Source organism: Beta vulgaris, chromosome 7, assembly GCF_026745355.1.
Source record: "Beta vulgaris subsp. vulgaris cultivar EL10 chromosome 7, EL10.2, whole genome shotgun sequence".
NCBI classification, from domain to species: Eukaryota; Viridiplantae; Streptophyta; class Magnoliopsida; order Caryophyllales; family Amaranthaceae; genus Beta; species Beta vulgaris.
The window spans coordinates 6,208,075-6,222,292 of NC_079208.1; the positions used below are offsets into that span (position 1 = coordinate 6,208,075).

Below are 14,218 nucleotides of genomic sequence, written 5' to 3' on the forward strand. Positions count from 1 at the left end.
TGTGTATTTGAACGTATCTTATGAAATATTGCTTTTTGCTCGAATTCCATAGGGTTGTAAATACAAAAGAACGGGTACGTAGTTTCTGGTACTATGTACTATATTACTCTTGAGGCAACTGATGGTGAAAAGAAGAAGGTTTACGAAGCGAAAGTGTGGGTTAAGCCATGGATGAACTTCAAGGAAGTGCAGGATTTCAAGTATGTGGGTGATGTCAATGCTCCGGTAGAGGGCTGCAACAACTAGCTAGGTATGCACTTTCATGTTCCTCTAAAAATGAGACTGCCCCTTGACCTGATTCTTGGTTTGTTGTATAGAATTTGTTCTGTTTGAAGTTCTAAGCTCTCTTTGAAATTGTTACAGGCATTAAGTATCCACTTTAACTCATTTAGTAACCAGTTTAGATTTATTTGTGACCGCACTAGCTCAATTCTCCATTTGTTTAGTGAGAAGTTTCAAATTCAATTACTTATTGATTTCCTAATTCGTCTATAAGGCTAAACAAGTTCTCATTAGAACATATTGCTCTCCTAATGAATTGTCATTTGGGTTCTTGTTATATGAAAGATGCTTAATTTTCTGGCAGTTTGTTTTATCAAGTAACTAGTTTACTTCCTTATGTGACCAGTTTAAGTTCTTTGGTAGCCAGTTTATTCTTTTTGTAAGCATTTTAAATCATTTGGTTTTCACTGTAAATGGATTTGCTATATAATCTGATTCCACAGGCACAAAAACAACAACCTCAAATTCCCACCAAGCAAGCAGATGAAGCTAATCAAGCGTTTTGCAAGAGATCGAAAAGACACCAAGACATACCCAACACAGCCACTGTAGTTCTGCAAAAGCTGCAAAAACCATCTCCCTCGAAGCAAAACTCTCCTATGAAGGAATCCGAACCAACAACTAGATCCTCTCCAAGAAAGTAGTTTGAACAAAAACTGATTTGGTTACTAACATTGATGATATATTAGTTTTGAACAAAAGTAGAACTTTATGTAATTAGTAGAAGTATAAACAAAACAATTACCACTGGTTTGTTATTTTTCCAAATTATGCTGAGTGGTACTCAACTTTAGGTTCTAATTACAAGTTATGTTGATCAGTAAGTTTTATGTTCTTAAGCGACTGTTATGTGTCAATTAGAGACCATGATATGCCAATTAGTCACTATTTCATGATGACTTTATATTTCTTGAGATTAAAGACTACTTTAATTCATTTGATGCTTGTTCGAATTAGTCATCTATTCATTTGCTGATTACTTTAATTTAAAAAAACGCAAAGCTGAACACTAATATATTTCAATAAGTGACTATTTAAATTCATTTGGTACCTAATTTAAGCTAATTGGTGCCCACTTTAATCTATTTACTGAATATTTAAGAAATCAAATGACAAAATATATAATAATAACTGAGAAACTTCAAATTTGAAATGAAAAGAACCAATTGTATTTATTACCATAATCACTAACAAAATGTCACTCCAATTACATGTGTGGGTTCCTAAATGTTTAAAAAATAATAAGTGACCAACAACAACCATTGTGTCACCAACATAAATCATCATGTGACCACTATAATCATTCAAGAAGCTACAACAATCTAGCACGAGGAGGTTAAGCAACAAACTCCTTTGCTGCATTAGAAACAACAACAGATTTGTCGCCTCGATTTTTGCTTTTCTCAATCCTTGACTTTGGCCTCACACTTCTTCCCCTGGTTTTGCACTGAAGAGGATCAAAAACAGTGATAGCAGAAGAACTTGCTGTAGTGGGATGTACATAATCAGATTCTAAATCAGCAACATCAAGCTTAGAAAACAAAGCCTCCACAACACCAAGATCTCGCGTATAACCCTTCTTCCACATCAGATTCAACTAGTTTCAATTGATTATCCAAAAATGAAACAACTGATTGTACAATCTACAATAGAAAATCTTCAAAACCTTCATACGTTGAATAATCCATCCTACAAACATGAATTCTTATGATTCAACCAAAATACCAACACATAATTGTAAGTGAAATCTACAAAATATACAAAATTGTAAATAAAAATCAAAATTATGAACATAATACGAATTTCTCAAAATATATGAAAATATCACTTATAATTTGAAAATCTAACACATACTTCAAAGGATTGTTTTTTTTTTCTAGACAGAGAATTAAGCTAGAAATATCTTGATTGAGCTGGAAATTGCAGCGTAAAATTCCAAAACTTGATATGAGAAGATATGAGAATTCGAAATAATATGCAGCGGTGATTTGCTTACACAAAAATTGAATCAACTAGTTGTAAGTTAATTATTTATAATTGAATCAACTGATTATATTTCATTATGTGATGCATCCTCCAATAAAAATTCTTCAAACCTTCATAGATTGAATAATCCATCCTACAAACATAAATTCTTATTATTTAACAAAAATACATGCACATAATTCTAAGTGAAATCTATGAAATATACAAAATTGTGACTAAAAATCGAAATTATGAAATATAAACGTAATACGAATATCTCAAAATCCAAGAAAATCTCACTTATAATTCGAAATTCTAACACACAATTCAAAGGATTGTTGATTTTCTAGAGAGAGAATTGAGATGGAAATACCTTGATTGAGTTGAAAATTGTAGCGCAAAATTCTAAAACTTGATATGAGATGAGAATTCGAAATAATATGCAACGATGATTTGAGAAGAAATTCTATGCAAATAATATGAAATTTTTGGGTTGAGAATTCTAGATCTAATACACGTTTTTCATTTCCTGTAAAGAGAGAATGTTGAGAATTCATTGAAACTGTTTTTAGTCTGTTATATAGATTAATGTTTTCTTTTTCTTTTTTTTTTGTTTAGCTTGGGCGGTAAAGTGGATTTGGGTTGTAATTAGTAAACCTATGTGGGCTTGGGCTAATATTAACATTATAATTAGGCGGTCTAGCCTAATAATTTGTGTAGAGATAAACTCGTCAATTTATGTTACATTTTCGGATGTTGTGCATAAAAAAAAATGAGTTTTGCTATTTGACGCCCTAAATTTTTTACTAACGCCCTAAATACATTGTATTTTTATACGGTATTTAATACTTTACCTTTTCTGTTCCTTACTCGCATATAGTCTTAAACTACATAGGTATATAGCCTATATGCGAGTAACATTCCAAAAACGCTCACGGTGCCGGTGCACAACTCATAAGCAAATTGAATTCCTTTAGAACCTCTGGAATCTGGAACCTCTCATATGTCATACGGAAAGCTCGAATTGCAGAAGCTCGTTCCAGGTTCTTGTTTTTTCCTTAGATGAATCTACTTGTTTTGTTGCGGATTTTGGTGTGGAATTGCGATTTTTGAGATCTACTTCATGTGATTATTCATGCGATTGGTTTTATGGTATTTGTTTCATGAATTCAACTTATTTTTTCTTTCTCATACATGCTATCTCATGTTTTTAGTGATAATTTACATGTTATAAACTTATGACTCGAGTTTCTGGTTTAACTTCTTATCTCATCTTTGTTTCATGGAAGTAAATGATAAGAAAATTTATGTTACAATTTGTAGATGCGCACATTTGTGTTCACTTGTTCTTGTTTAATTTTTCAAGTGTTGTGGCTGGAAATCAGTAATGAATGACCTGTCATCCCCGGGCCCAGGGCGGCCGCCCCTCTTGCCCTGGCTCAGGGACGGGCCTGATTGTGAAAAATTTGCGATACTTGAAATTGATTATAGCTTCGTGAATTGTGAAATGATAACTATACTTTAGTTTTTTTTTTTTTTAGGAAAATATGATTGTAGTTTAAAACAGATTGCTTCTTCCATTGTTATGATTTTGGGACATGGCAGGCTGAATAACTATTGATATGAAAATGGGCCTGGGTAATCCAATGAAGAGGAAGAGAGTTTAGCCCACTTACAAGCTAGGAGGTTCCATCCTAAAACCAATTCAAGTAACTCATAATCTTATAAAGTGGTTTATTCTCTTCTCTGTCTTCAATGTGGGACACTCACAAGTGGGCATTTCATGGATTTCAACACACCCCTCACTTGTGAGTATCTTTAGAATTTAGAGCTAACTGGAAAGGTAATCAGAAATAATCCTCTCAGGGGCTGGACATCCTTTCAAGGTAAACCCTTACCCAGTTGCTTGATTAGAGGCCCAGTTTAGAAGAGACCCACAATCCGGGCTCTGATACCATGTTAAATTTTAGATTATATGAAAATGAGCCTGGTTAACCCAATAAGGAAGAGGAGAGTTTAACCCACTTACAAGCTAGAAGGTTCCATCCTAAAACCAATTGGTGATAGGAGGAGTAACTCATAATCTTATAAAGTGGTTTATTCTCTTCTCTATCTTCAATGTGGGACACTCACAAGTGGGCATTTCATGGATTTCAACAATACTCCATCTGTTTCCAAATGTTCTTCCTACTTTGACCAATTTTCCTCTCGCATAAAGAGTCCACATAGGAAGAACAAAAAAATCAGAGGGAGTAAATAGTAACCCATTATTTGTTTTAGTGGTAACCTGGTTAGTCCTGGTATGGATAATGGATATTGCCATATTAGATATTAGTTTGTTTTTTTTAAAAAAAATTGGCAGTATGGTGTGTTGTTTTGAGAATTTTCATGACTTATTGAATTTAATAGTTTATGAATTATGAATTTATCATTATTATTGCTATCTCTATTCTTCAATACTATGGTAATGTTGTGATATCCCTTTCTTAAAATCTTGGATCCTTGTGGGCTAAGTAAACCAATGTTCGGTTAGATGTGTATGACATCTTTAACACTCAACAGCTATACGTAAAACGCTTTAATTTACGCACATTTCTCATACTTACACTTTGATTTGTTAGTTTTGCATCTCACAGATATAAATTTGGACTTTTCCTAACAGGAAATCTCAAGTGAGAAGCGTGCAGTTAAGAGAATACACTAACTGCTAATTTTATTTCGTTCCTATCCTGCAATGGCACTGGCTTCACTTGCTCCAGGATACTTCATTGAACCAAATTCACATTCCTCCATTTTCAATTTCTCTAAACCTTGTTCATCTCCCTACTATTGGGATTACAAGTTCAGCTGCCGCAAGTGCAGAATTGGCGTCACTGCAACTGCAACTCCTCCTGGCTCTCGCAATGAACAAAAAGTCTCTTCCCTTGTTGCTGTGGCTAGAAAGGTCCTCTACTTTTCTTATACATTTTATATTGTTCTTTATTGTGAGTCGGGGTTATTTGTATAATTTTGGTGTCCTCTACTTTTCTTATATATTTTATATTGTTCTTTATTGTGAGTCGGGGGTTATTTATATAATTTTGGTAAAGCTGCCCTGTGTATCCGTCTACTCAATTATTAAAGGTGGAGGGTTCTATGAGTTAGGTGGGTGATTTTTTGGGGGGAAGCTTTTCTTGTAAATCCTTTTTGGTTTGCTTATCTTTGTCTCTGAGGTGCCCTCTTTATCAAATTGGTCGCTTTATCTGAAAGGCTAGGGCCCCTTTTATGATGAGAGATTGTGTGGATTATGGTGTCGGGTAGAGTTAGCACTAATGATAGGCATAGGCTCATATGTTCTGAAGGAGAAGATTCGGGATGGGAATATTGCCGGATGTGTTCGTGTTGTGTCATGCCATTTGCAAGTCTTGCTTGCATGTCTTTCTCGATTGGAGATGGCTTGTAATATCTGGGGAAGGCTTTTGGCTCTGCAGAGGGAGGCCCTAGGTTTTCCGTTGTTTGTTTTGGAGTTGTTGCAGGTTCTTTTTGTGGGCTTTAGAAGTGCTAAGGAGAAGAAGAAGGTGTCTCTGGTTAAGGCAAAATGCCAAATATTCTTGAAAACCATTCTAATAAGTGATTTCCTGCGTTGGGACTGGGGATTTTAACTATTAGTTAGTTGACGGTTAATGGATCTGGTTGATCCATATTCTATGTCTTCTGTTCCAAGGACATATTGTACTCGTTCTTGTACTCTTTGCTTGATGCTCATGCTTGCACATGGTATCATGTCTTGTCAAGTTTGTAGTCGTTGGTAGTAGGTAGTTAGGTACCTATATAGCAACAAAATAGGAATAGCAATCACAACAAGAAAACATTGATTCTTAAAAAAAAAGTATGGAAATGTCAATTAATATTCGATTATTGAGAAACTATGTTTGTAACATTTTATTAAACCTTTTCTGCTTCATGCATGTATATTTTTCGTCGATGAAATTTAGTTGTTTAAAGTGTCCTCCTTCCTACTCAAGAAACTTAATTCTAATCTCTCTACATTATATTAATACATATCAAAGTAGACATGTGTATAAGAGCAAATTTGTATAGTCATTGAAATTTGATTTTATGAAGTGTGGTGATCTAGAACCATTGTGAATATTTTTCCTTCATGCGTCAGCCAAAAAGAGTTTAACTTCACCTCTATAAATTGTCAAGAAATAATTCATCAAATAATTCAATTTAAAGACCCTATTTTGTAGTATTATGGGAATGTACTCTTGGGCGGTTTGTCTTCCAATGGCTGCAAAGTGCTTCCTTCAAGTAAAAATACCTTCTCCTGTTTGCCTCACCCGTTCTCTTGCACGCATTCACACTTATTGGTGAAATCTAGCTCAAATTATCAATTACCACTAATCAATTATCAGTTCTAAGTTTTAATTGGTTCCTATTTTTCTTATTAGGCTGTGCTAATTTGCCTCCTCTTTCTGTTTCTTTCAGAAATGGCAGAGGAGATTTAGTTGTAACTCCTTGTTTGATTCCCTCAATTTAACTTGTAAGTTGTATCTTTCATGCTTCATGAATTTTTCGAGATTTTGTAGAAAGAAATGACATTTGTGTTCTATTTACATGCAATTAGGGTCCACACTTCATGTATTCTATGTGCATTTTGATGAGATGCTTATATGTTGTTTTCCAATAATTTTGTTGGGGAGATAGGTAGAAGTGAAGGGGATAGTAGTGACAAAAGAGTAGAATTGATCAATCGAAGGCAAGTCCTGTCATCATTGGTTGGATCAGTTGCTGTATGTCTTCCGAATGCGGTTTCCTTCCTGGTTGCTCCTCCAGCTGATGCAGCGGCTTCTTCGCGCTCTGAGTTTGCAGACAGTTAAGTTTCTGTAGAATCTGACAAACTTCTTCTGGCCATTCCATACATAATGCATTTCCACTTCTATGAACTTCTTTTTTATTGCAAGATAGAAACACATGCATTGCTTGGTAGGATCTAAGAGGATACTACTTCCATTCTGTAGTGTCTGCACTATTTCAGATTTCGTGAAGATTCTAGTCACACTAAAATATGAGTATCTGAAGATTGAAAAATGTATATGTAAGTCTTTAATATCTTGGAAAATAGAAAACTAAAGGCATTTGGGGAGTGACTAAAATTGAATAATATGCAAGCTCTAAACAACGGAGGCTGGAGGGTGTATTATATTCTTACTTTTTTGTACTTGGGAAACTTTATTGTTTCATAAAAGGTCATGCTCATTGTTTCATAGGGTGGGGAGGGGGGACTACAGTAGCCTCTTTAGAGGCATGTGTAATGTTGATGTTGGTGTTGGTGTGTGTGCATACTCATTCGCCAATGAACATGGAAAAGTTTTTTTTTGTTAAATGGAGTGTACATTCTGGTAGTGATGGTGGTTGTCACTGTCAATTTTAATTTAGTGCCGGCGCTTAGGGGAAAAGACTATGGCAAGACCAGGATGCGATATCCTGACTATACCGAAACTGAAACTGGTCTCCAGTTTAAGGTTATTCTCTCCAACTTCATACATGCTTGTGAACACATCACCATGCCTTGTATCATCATTCTACATTTTAATCAAGTCTCAAGCTAAAATATCCAAAATGCAGGACTTGAGAACAGGAGCTGGTCCAACGCCTAAGATCGGGGAGACTGTCGTGGTGAGTCAGGCATCTATTCTTCATCAACTTGCTCCATTTGCTTATGCTTTCATTTAACTGAATTTGATGTGGGCTCTAGTGTATACATTTTAGCCATCTTAAATTGGCATTTGTGTTGTGGAATGTACCATATTGAATTCAATGTGTATTGGTTGTGAGAGAATCAATTGTATATTGAGTAAGGGTTGCATTGCATTTTCAATTTTTAGATGTGTCTTTGATTGAGAGAAGATATTGCTTTTTGTTGTTCGTACTTTCTCTTTGCCATACTCTCTCCTGGTGAACTTTAATTGCTAGTTAGATGGTACTTTACATTGTAAGAGGAATTTGTTACTTTTACAAAAAAAGAGAAGATAAGCTAGTAAATTCGTTAATTTGCAGGAGTAAGAGGAATATGATTGATTCTTGTTCGAGAAGATAAGCTTGTTCAAGCAATTTTTTTTATTCTCATTCATTTTAATATATTTTTTCAAGATTTGAACTGTGGACAATTTCAGGTGGATTGGGATGGCTACACTATTGGATACTATGGACGGATATTTGAAGCTCGTAATAAGACAAAGGGTGGCTCCTTTGAGGTATAGCACTCAGCACGGAATGCATATATTCTTTCGCATTATCATACTTAGGATTAAAGTAAAAGAATATAAAAAACGATTACACACGAAAACATCTAAAACAACCTATTAATCATAGAATATTGCCTCATTGGTCTATAAATATCTTTTCATAATCCTCAATTTTCTAATCTACTCTCATTAGAACTAAGAGAGATTCAACCTAAGTATGAAAACTATTACCTTGGTTCATACTACATCCGGTTTCTATTAGTTGCAACACTTTGACTTTCACAATTGCTAGCCTGCAATTTTGACCATTAGTATCTTTAATTATCTATTAGTAAACATTATAAAGTTTGATTATTTGAAACTACACACTGAGGTATATCCAATATCTTAAATACTAAGATTTTTTTAAATCAGAATAAATCCAGTGAGGTAAATTTATGAATTATGCAAAAGTCAAAGTGTTACACCGACAAAAAGAAAAGGAAAAAATAAATACATTTTATCTCTAAATATCACTCATATAACATAGAACTAAATCTAGCAAAATATGCCCCCCTTAATAATATCCTAACAAAACTAACAAAAATTTCCTTATATTCCATGTGTAAATTGGAATACAAAAACAAGTTAGCAGAAATTTTCCTTCTTCTTCACGTAGTAAGGTATCTTGTTGTCGTCACCTTGTTGGCGTCCTCCTGAGAAGTATAACCAGAATGCAATGAATAATATTCCACCTAACCCACAATATAATCTCCTCTATGGCAAACAAATTATTCGGACCCTTTGGCCCTTAGTCTTTACTAACCATATTGGGTTCTAACCAAACATCATTCTGTTGTGTTTTTGAACAAGCTATTTGTGACTTTGTCGCCTTTTCGTATGCAGGGAGATGACAAGGACTTCTTCAAATTCAAAATAGGATCCCAAGAGGTGTGGAGCTGGTATCTTTTTGAATAGTGATGTATGGAGGGACCTCCCTTTTGTTTATGCATACATACGACATCCTCCGATCCACTCAGTTTATAACTTTCTAATAAAAAAGTTGCTGAGTACTCCAAATAACCACTATTCCAAATAACCACTAATATGCCCTCATTCAAGACTTTTTTCAAAAAGAAATATTATACAAGTCACAATTTTCTCTCACAAAAGTCCTTTTCACTAGGTTTGACTATCTGATAATAGATGGCGGTGAGGGTAATAAATTTATGTGTAATTTTACAAGAAGAGTTTCTTACTAATATTCATGGTAATGCTTTTCGGCCCCCAAATATCTATTTTTATCATGCATTTTCAATACCACTCACATCACTTCTTAATTAGTAATGGATGGTAATGGAAATCTATGATCAAAATTGTTCGTGGATGAAGTTGCACTACCACGGGTATGGTTACCATACTTTCCGTACAAAGTTACAATAAAGTTGCTACCGTCACCTCTATTTATTGCCACTTACCAAACAAACCGATGAGAGTTTATAGACGTCTGTAAAACCTAGCAATGTGTGAATATGGGATTTGCGTCTTAGGGGTGGGTTTGTTGAATATGTCACTATGGTGTGGATGTGATCATCTTAATTTGAACAGTTGACAACATATGACAATATATTTAGAATTAAAGGATAATGTTCAACAGAGTATTTGACGAGTGATATGAAGGTCATAGTGCAATTCAATTCAGGCATCCATATCATAGTCATCTGACTAATAGGTGTCTGAGGAAGCTGATGCTTGTTCTGAACATGCAGGTCATTCCTGCATTTGAGGAGGCTGTCTCAGGCATGACTTTGGGTGGAATAAGAAGGTAATTCGGTCTTCTGGTTTAAGTATGGTAGTCTTTCCCAAAACTCAGAATTATTACGAAGTTTTTATTGTGAAGTCAAAATATACTTACGGCCTGTTTGGTAGGTCGTCATAAATTGTATAATGGTAATGCTTTTCAGTGTAATTCTGAGAGCAAATTCTTATGGATGCAAGGTTTAATTGAGAAGTCAAAATGTAGTTATGGCCCATTTTGTTGGTGGTCATAAATGGTAGTATTGGTAATGCTTTTCAGTGTAAATTTGAAGGCAAAGTCTCATGTCAATATCCATGGTAACTTTACTTTACCCTCAAAGCATTCTTCACCACTTTCGAGTGGTGATGGAATTAATGGAGAAAAACATATGTTTGGGGATGTAAGTTTTAGTATCGTGGACATTACATGAGAATTTTCTTGCAAAACTACACTAAAATGCATTACCATTACTACCATCATTTTCCCCTACCAAGTGGTTCTTTATTATCAAACTACTATGAACATCTATTAATCTGCCAAATTGAAAGACTTGAAATGATGCTAGGGAGTAGTAGAAATTTTAGTAAATATTATGTACTTTAATTTGCATATTTTACTTAAAAAAATTCATGTCAATGTATATAGCATGTGGTGATTAAATGAAATTATTACCTATCATTTCATTGTCATATAGAAATGCGGGGATGGTTTGAACATAAGATGGGGAACAAACAGACACCTAGGATGCTCTCAAAAGTTCTATGGTTGATGATCACAAATGAGCCATGATCAACTGTTGCCTCAGTTTCCCCATAATGCAGTAATTTCATGGTTGGGTTTCTTTGACAATGCAGGATTATAGTGCCCCCAGAATTGGGATACCCTGATAACGACTACAACAAGAAAGGCCCTAGGCCAACAACATTCTCGGTAATGTTGGTTTTTGGTTACGCTAACGGTTCCATTGCAATTTTGAATTCTCATGTAGGTGACATTGATAAAGTTATATCCACAGGGGCAAAGGGCATTGGATTTTGTGCTGAGGAACCAAGGACTCATAGACAAAACTCTGCTATTTGATATTGAGCTCATGAAAATTATACCAAACTGAAATTTGCTGCTCCATAGAGTATTGTAAACTCTGTTGGTCAGGTACTTGCTTGTAGGATGAAGTTATGTTTTGATGTGAGATATTTAGCTTTACCTGAATCAATCTACTTCTCTCCTTGCAGGCTGACAGAGGTTTTTCACTTTCCTGCTGATGAGGGGAACCAGCTTGTCAGAAGGGAAAAGAGAGTGTTACTCCTTGTAGCTTGAAAATTTTGTTGTTCTGTCCATTTTATATTTACTTTCTGTACATGATAAGAACAAATTTATATGATCTGACTTACAAATTTACACTGGCTGTCGCTATCTGATGTAATGGAAGAGATTTTCCATGGTTGACCAAAATATTGTAACAGGGAGCCTTTCTTCTCATATACAACAATTGACTTCATGCAACATTTTTCTTCTAGAGAGGTTGAAGATACTTTATTCAGCATGGACTCCCTGAAGGCTTCAGGTATTACTCTGTCTAATGTGCATTTCTATAAGAGAACTTGGGACTTCAATAAGACTAGTTATCTACCATACTAAAGCAACTCAAATGCCCTATGTGACTTTATGCCTCTTCTGTTATAGAATATCATCCCATTTATTACTAATGTCTCATATGATATGATAATCAAAAGCCTCACTAGGAGAATGCAAGCAGTGCTTTTGGTTAGTGAAAGCCAATCAGCTTTTGTGAAGGCTAGAGTGATTTGTGACTAATTCATCTTGAGCCATAAACGGGTTAAAGGGTATGGACGTATGGTAGAAGATATACCTCTCCTAAACGAATGTTGAAAATTGATCTCCGCAAGGCTTATGAGTCGGTTTAATTGACATTTTTATGCTTGCTCTTTGCTTTTCTTTTCAGTTTGTTCAGTCGATAATGGCTTGCTTTTCAATTCTCTGTTATGTTTCCAATGCTAATTAAGGGACTACTGTTCCTTTTGATCGTGAAAAGTGATCAATGCAACCCATTACTCCTTATCGTTTAGTCTTATGCATGGATTATCTCAACAGGTGCATGCTCTCTCTTAAAGATGAACAGACTAGAACTCATGTCTTTTTTGCTGATGACTTGTTGCAATTCGTGGAGATGTGCCTTCAGTAATAAAGGGAACTTTTCATCTATTTTCTAGTGCAGCTGAGTCGAACGGAAATCAAACAACAAGCTCTGTTCATTTTGTGGAGTTCTTAGTGCCATTCAATTGTCTATTTTGACTCAATCCCAACTAACTAGAAAGAGAACTTACTTTAAGTACTTTGGTGTTCTTCTCTCCATGTAACTTTCTGTGATGCAGTGTCAGCCTTGGTTAAAGAAGATTTAGGCCAAATTAGATCTGGACACCAAGTTTCATTCTTATCTTGGGATGATTCATCTCATCTAGTGTTGTTCGGTGCTCAAACTTATTGGTTCCCAGTATTTTTGCTCCCTCGAAAGAGTCATCAAATATATTCAAGTGGCTTGTAGAACCTTCTTGTGGACTGCGAATTCCGGTGTTTGAAAGAGTGCTTTGGTTGTCATCAAATTTATATTGTGATCCTGTTTGTTTATGTGTCACAGAAATTATAACTTTTTTTCTTTTCTTTTAGCATGTTCGTATTCTCTGGATATGTGAAGGTGAATTTGAAGGTGGTCAGGTGGTGTTGGATTGCCTGGGAATTGGAAAACTGAGCTGCGATTTCTGCTAACTCATCAGTCATTATATATATTACGGTTTTTCATACAGTATCCTTGTGGTTTTTGAAAATTCATGAGTTATCCCTATTGTTTCAAAAATGTACCTCGTAACCTTACTTTGGGGGTGAAATACACGAAATGCACCAAGTTTTTGTTGGTCTTTAATCCTAATTGTCTGTTTTGAACCCTAATTAACCCATAATCCTAATCCCTACTTCTAATCCTAACCACCAGTCCACTACCCCCCACCCTCCCACTACCCCAGCAACCCCACCCTCCCACTAAACCCAACAGCCCCCCTCCCCCACCCCCGCAACCCCCTATTCCCTCCTCCGCAACACTTTGAAAGTCGCGAATAGAGGCGCACTCCAATGGCTGCCGGCCACTTTTTCTCTTCCCTCCCCTGCAGCACCTTGAAATCTATAAAGAGAGACGCACTTCAGTGGCTGCGGGCCACTCTTTCTCTTCCCACCCCCACATCACCTTGAAACTCGCAAAGAGAGACGCACTCTAGTGGTTGCGGGCCACTCTTTGCTCTCAAGGATTTCAAGGATGCGATTTCTGTTTCTCTTTGTTAGGGATGGAGGTGGGGAGGGTCAAACAGGAGACCCACCCCAATTGGGCGGGGATGGTTCTCAGTTTGGTGGGTGGTGGGGCGGGGATGGGTATAAAAACCATACCCGTCTTGGGGATAGGGATGTGGATGGATTTTAAGTTATACCTACCCCATTCTCGCCCCACCCCGAGCTTCCCCGCCCCACCTGCCGTTTGAGCCAAAAGTCAAAAATATCAAAAAGTCAACAAGCCTTTACATTATGGCAAAAGAATAATGGATTTTGGGCTATTTCATCATTTATGTATTTTTGGGTCGTTATATAATTTATCTATTTTTTGGTTAATTCATCATTTATGTATTTTTGGGTCATTTATATTTATCAATGTCAAAAATAGTGTACATGTCTCTTTCCTTTTAAGGTGGGTCTAATGTGGGGAATTGGCGGCAAAAATGGGGATTAGGCGGGTATGGATACCCATATGGGTGGTGGGGCGGGGATGGTTTTATGTTCGTACATGCCGGGACGGGGATGGGGATAGCCTTTGAACCCGCCATGGGGATGGGGATTATATTAATAGGTGGGGATGGCGATGGGAGAACAAAATCCGTCCCTCCCCACCCCAATTGCTTCCCTA

At 36.0% G+C, this 14,218-nt stretch overlaps 1 protein-coding gene across 3 annotated transcripts; it reads left to right on the plus strand.

Moving 5' to 3' along the window:
• The first annotated feature begins 3,136 nt into the window (after positions 1-3,136).
• Positions 3,137-11,652, plus strand: LOC104898503 (peptidyl-prolyl cis-trans isomerase FKBP19, chloroplastic). 3 transcript variants are annotated; one of them, XM_010685592.4, is made up of 12 exons: positions 3,137-3,290; positions 4,910-5,191; positions 6,718-6,772; positions 6,937-7,104; positions 7,669-7,754; positions 7,858-7,908; positions 8,406-8,486; positions 9,363-9,407; positions 10,226-10,281; positions 11,109-11,184; positions 11,270-11,406; positions 11,487-11,652. In XM_010685592.4, the coding sequence occupies exons 2-11, from the start codon at positions 4,982-4,984 to the stop codon at positions 11,363-11,365; spliced, it is 924 nt and encodes a 307-aa protein (XP_010683894.1). In that variant the 5' UTR covers positions 3,137-3,290; positions 4,910-4,981; the 3' UTR covers positions 11,366-11,406; positions 11,487-11,652. The 3 variants fall into 3 exon arrangements, with proteins under 3 accessions (XP_010683894.1, XP_048503745.1, XP_057252123.1); XM_057396140.1 differs by having other exon boundaries at positions 3,150-3,399; XM_048647788.2 differs by lacking the exons at positions 11,109-11,184; positions 11,270-11,406; positions 11,487-11,652 and adding an exon at positions 10,949-11,093.
• Positions 11,653-14,218: the final 2,566 nt, after the last annotated feature.

Bases quoted from the DNA above. Each gene is read 5' to 3' on its own strand.
- LOC104898503 (XM_010685592.4), top strand. From the start codon at position 4,982: ATGGCACTGGCTTCACTTGCTCCAGGATACTTCATTGAACCAAATTCA. The intron at 7,105-7,668 runs GTTAAGTTTCTG...ATTTTAATTTAG, and splicing joins GCGCTCTGAGTTTGCAGACA to TGCCGGCGCTTAGGGGAAAA. The intron at 8,487-9,362 runs GTATAGCACTCA...TTTCGTATGCAG, and splicing joins CAAAGGGTGGCTCCTTTGAG to GGAGATGACAAGGACTTCTT.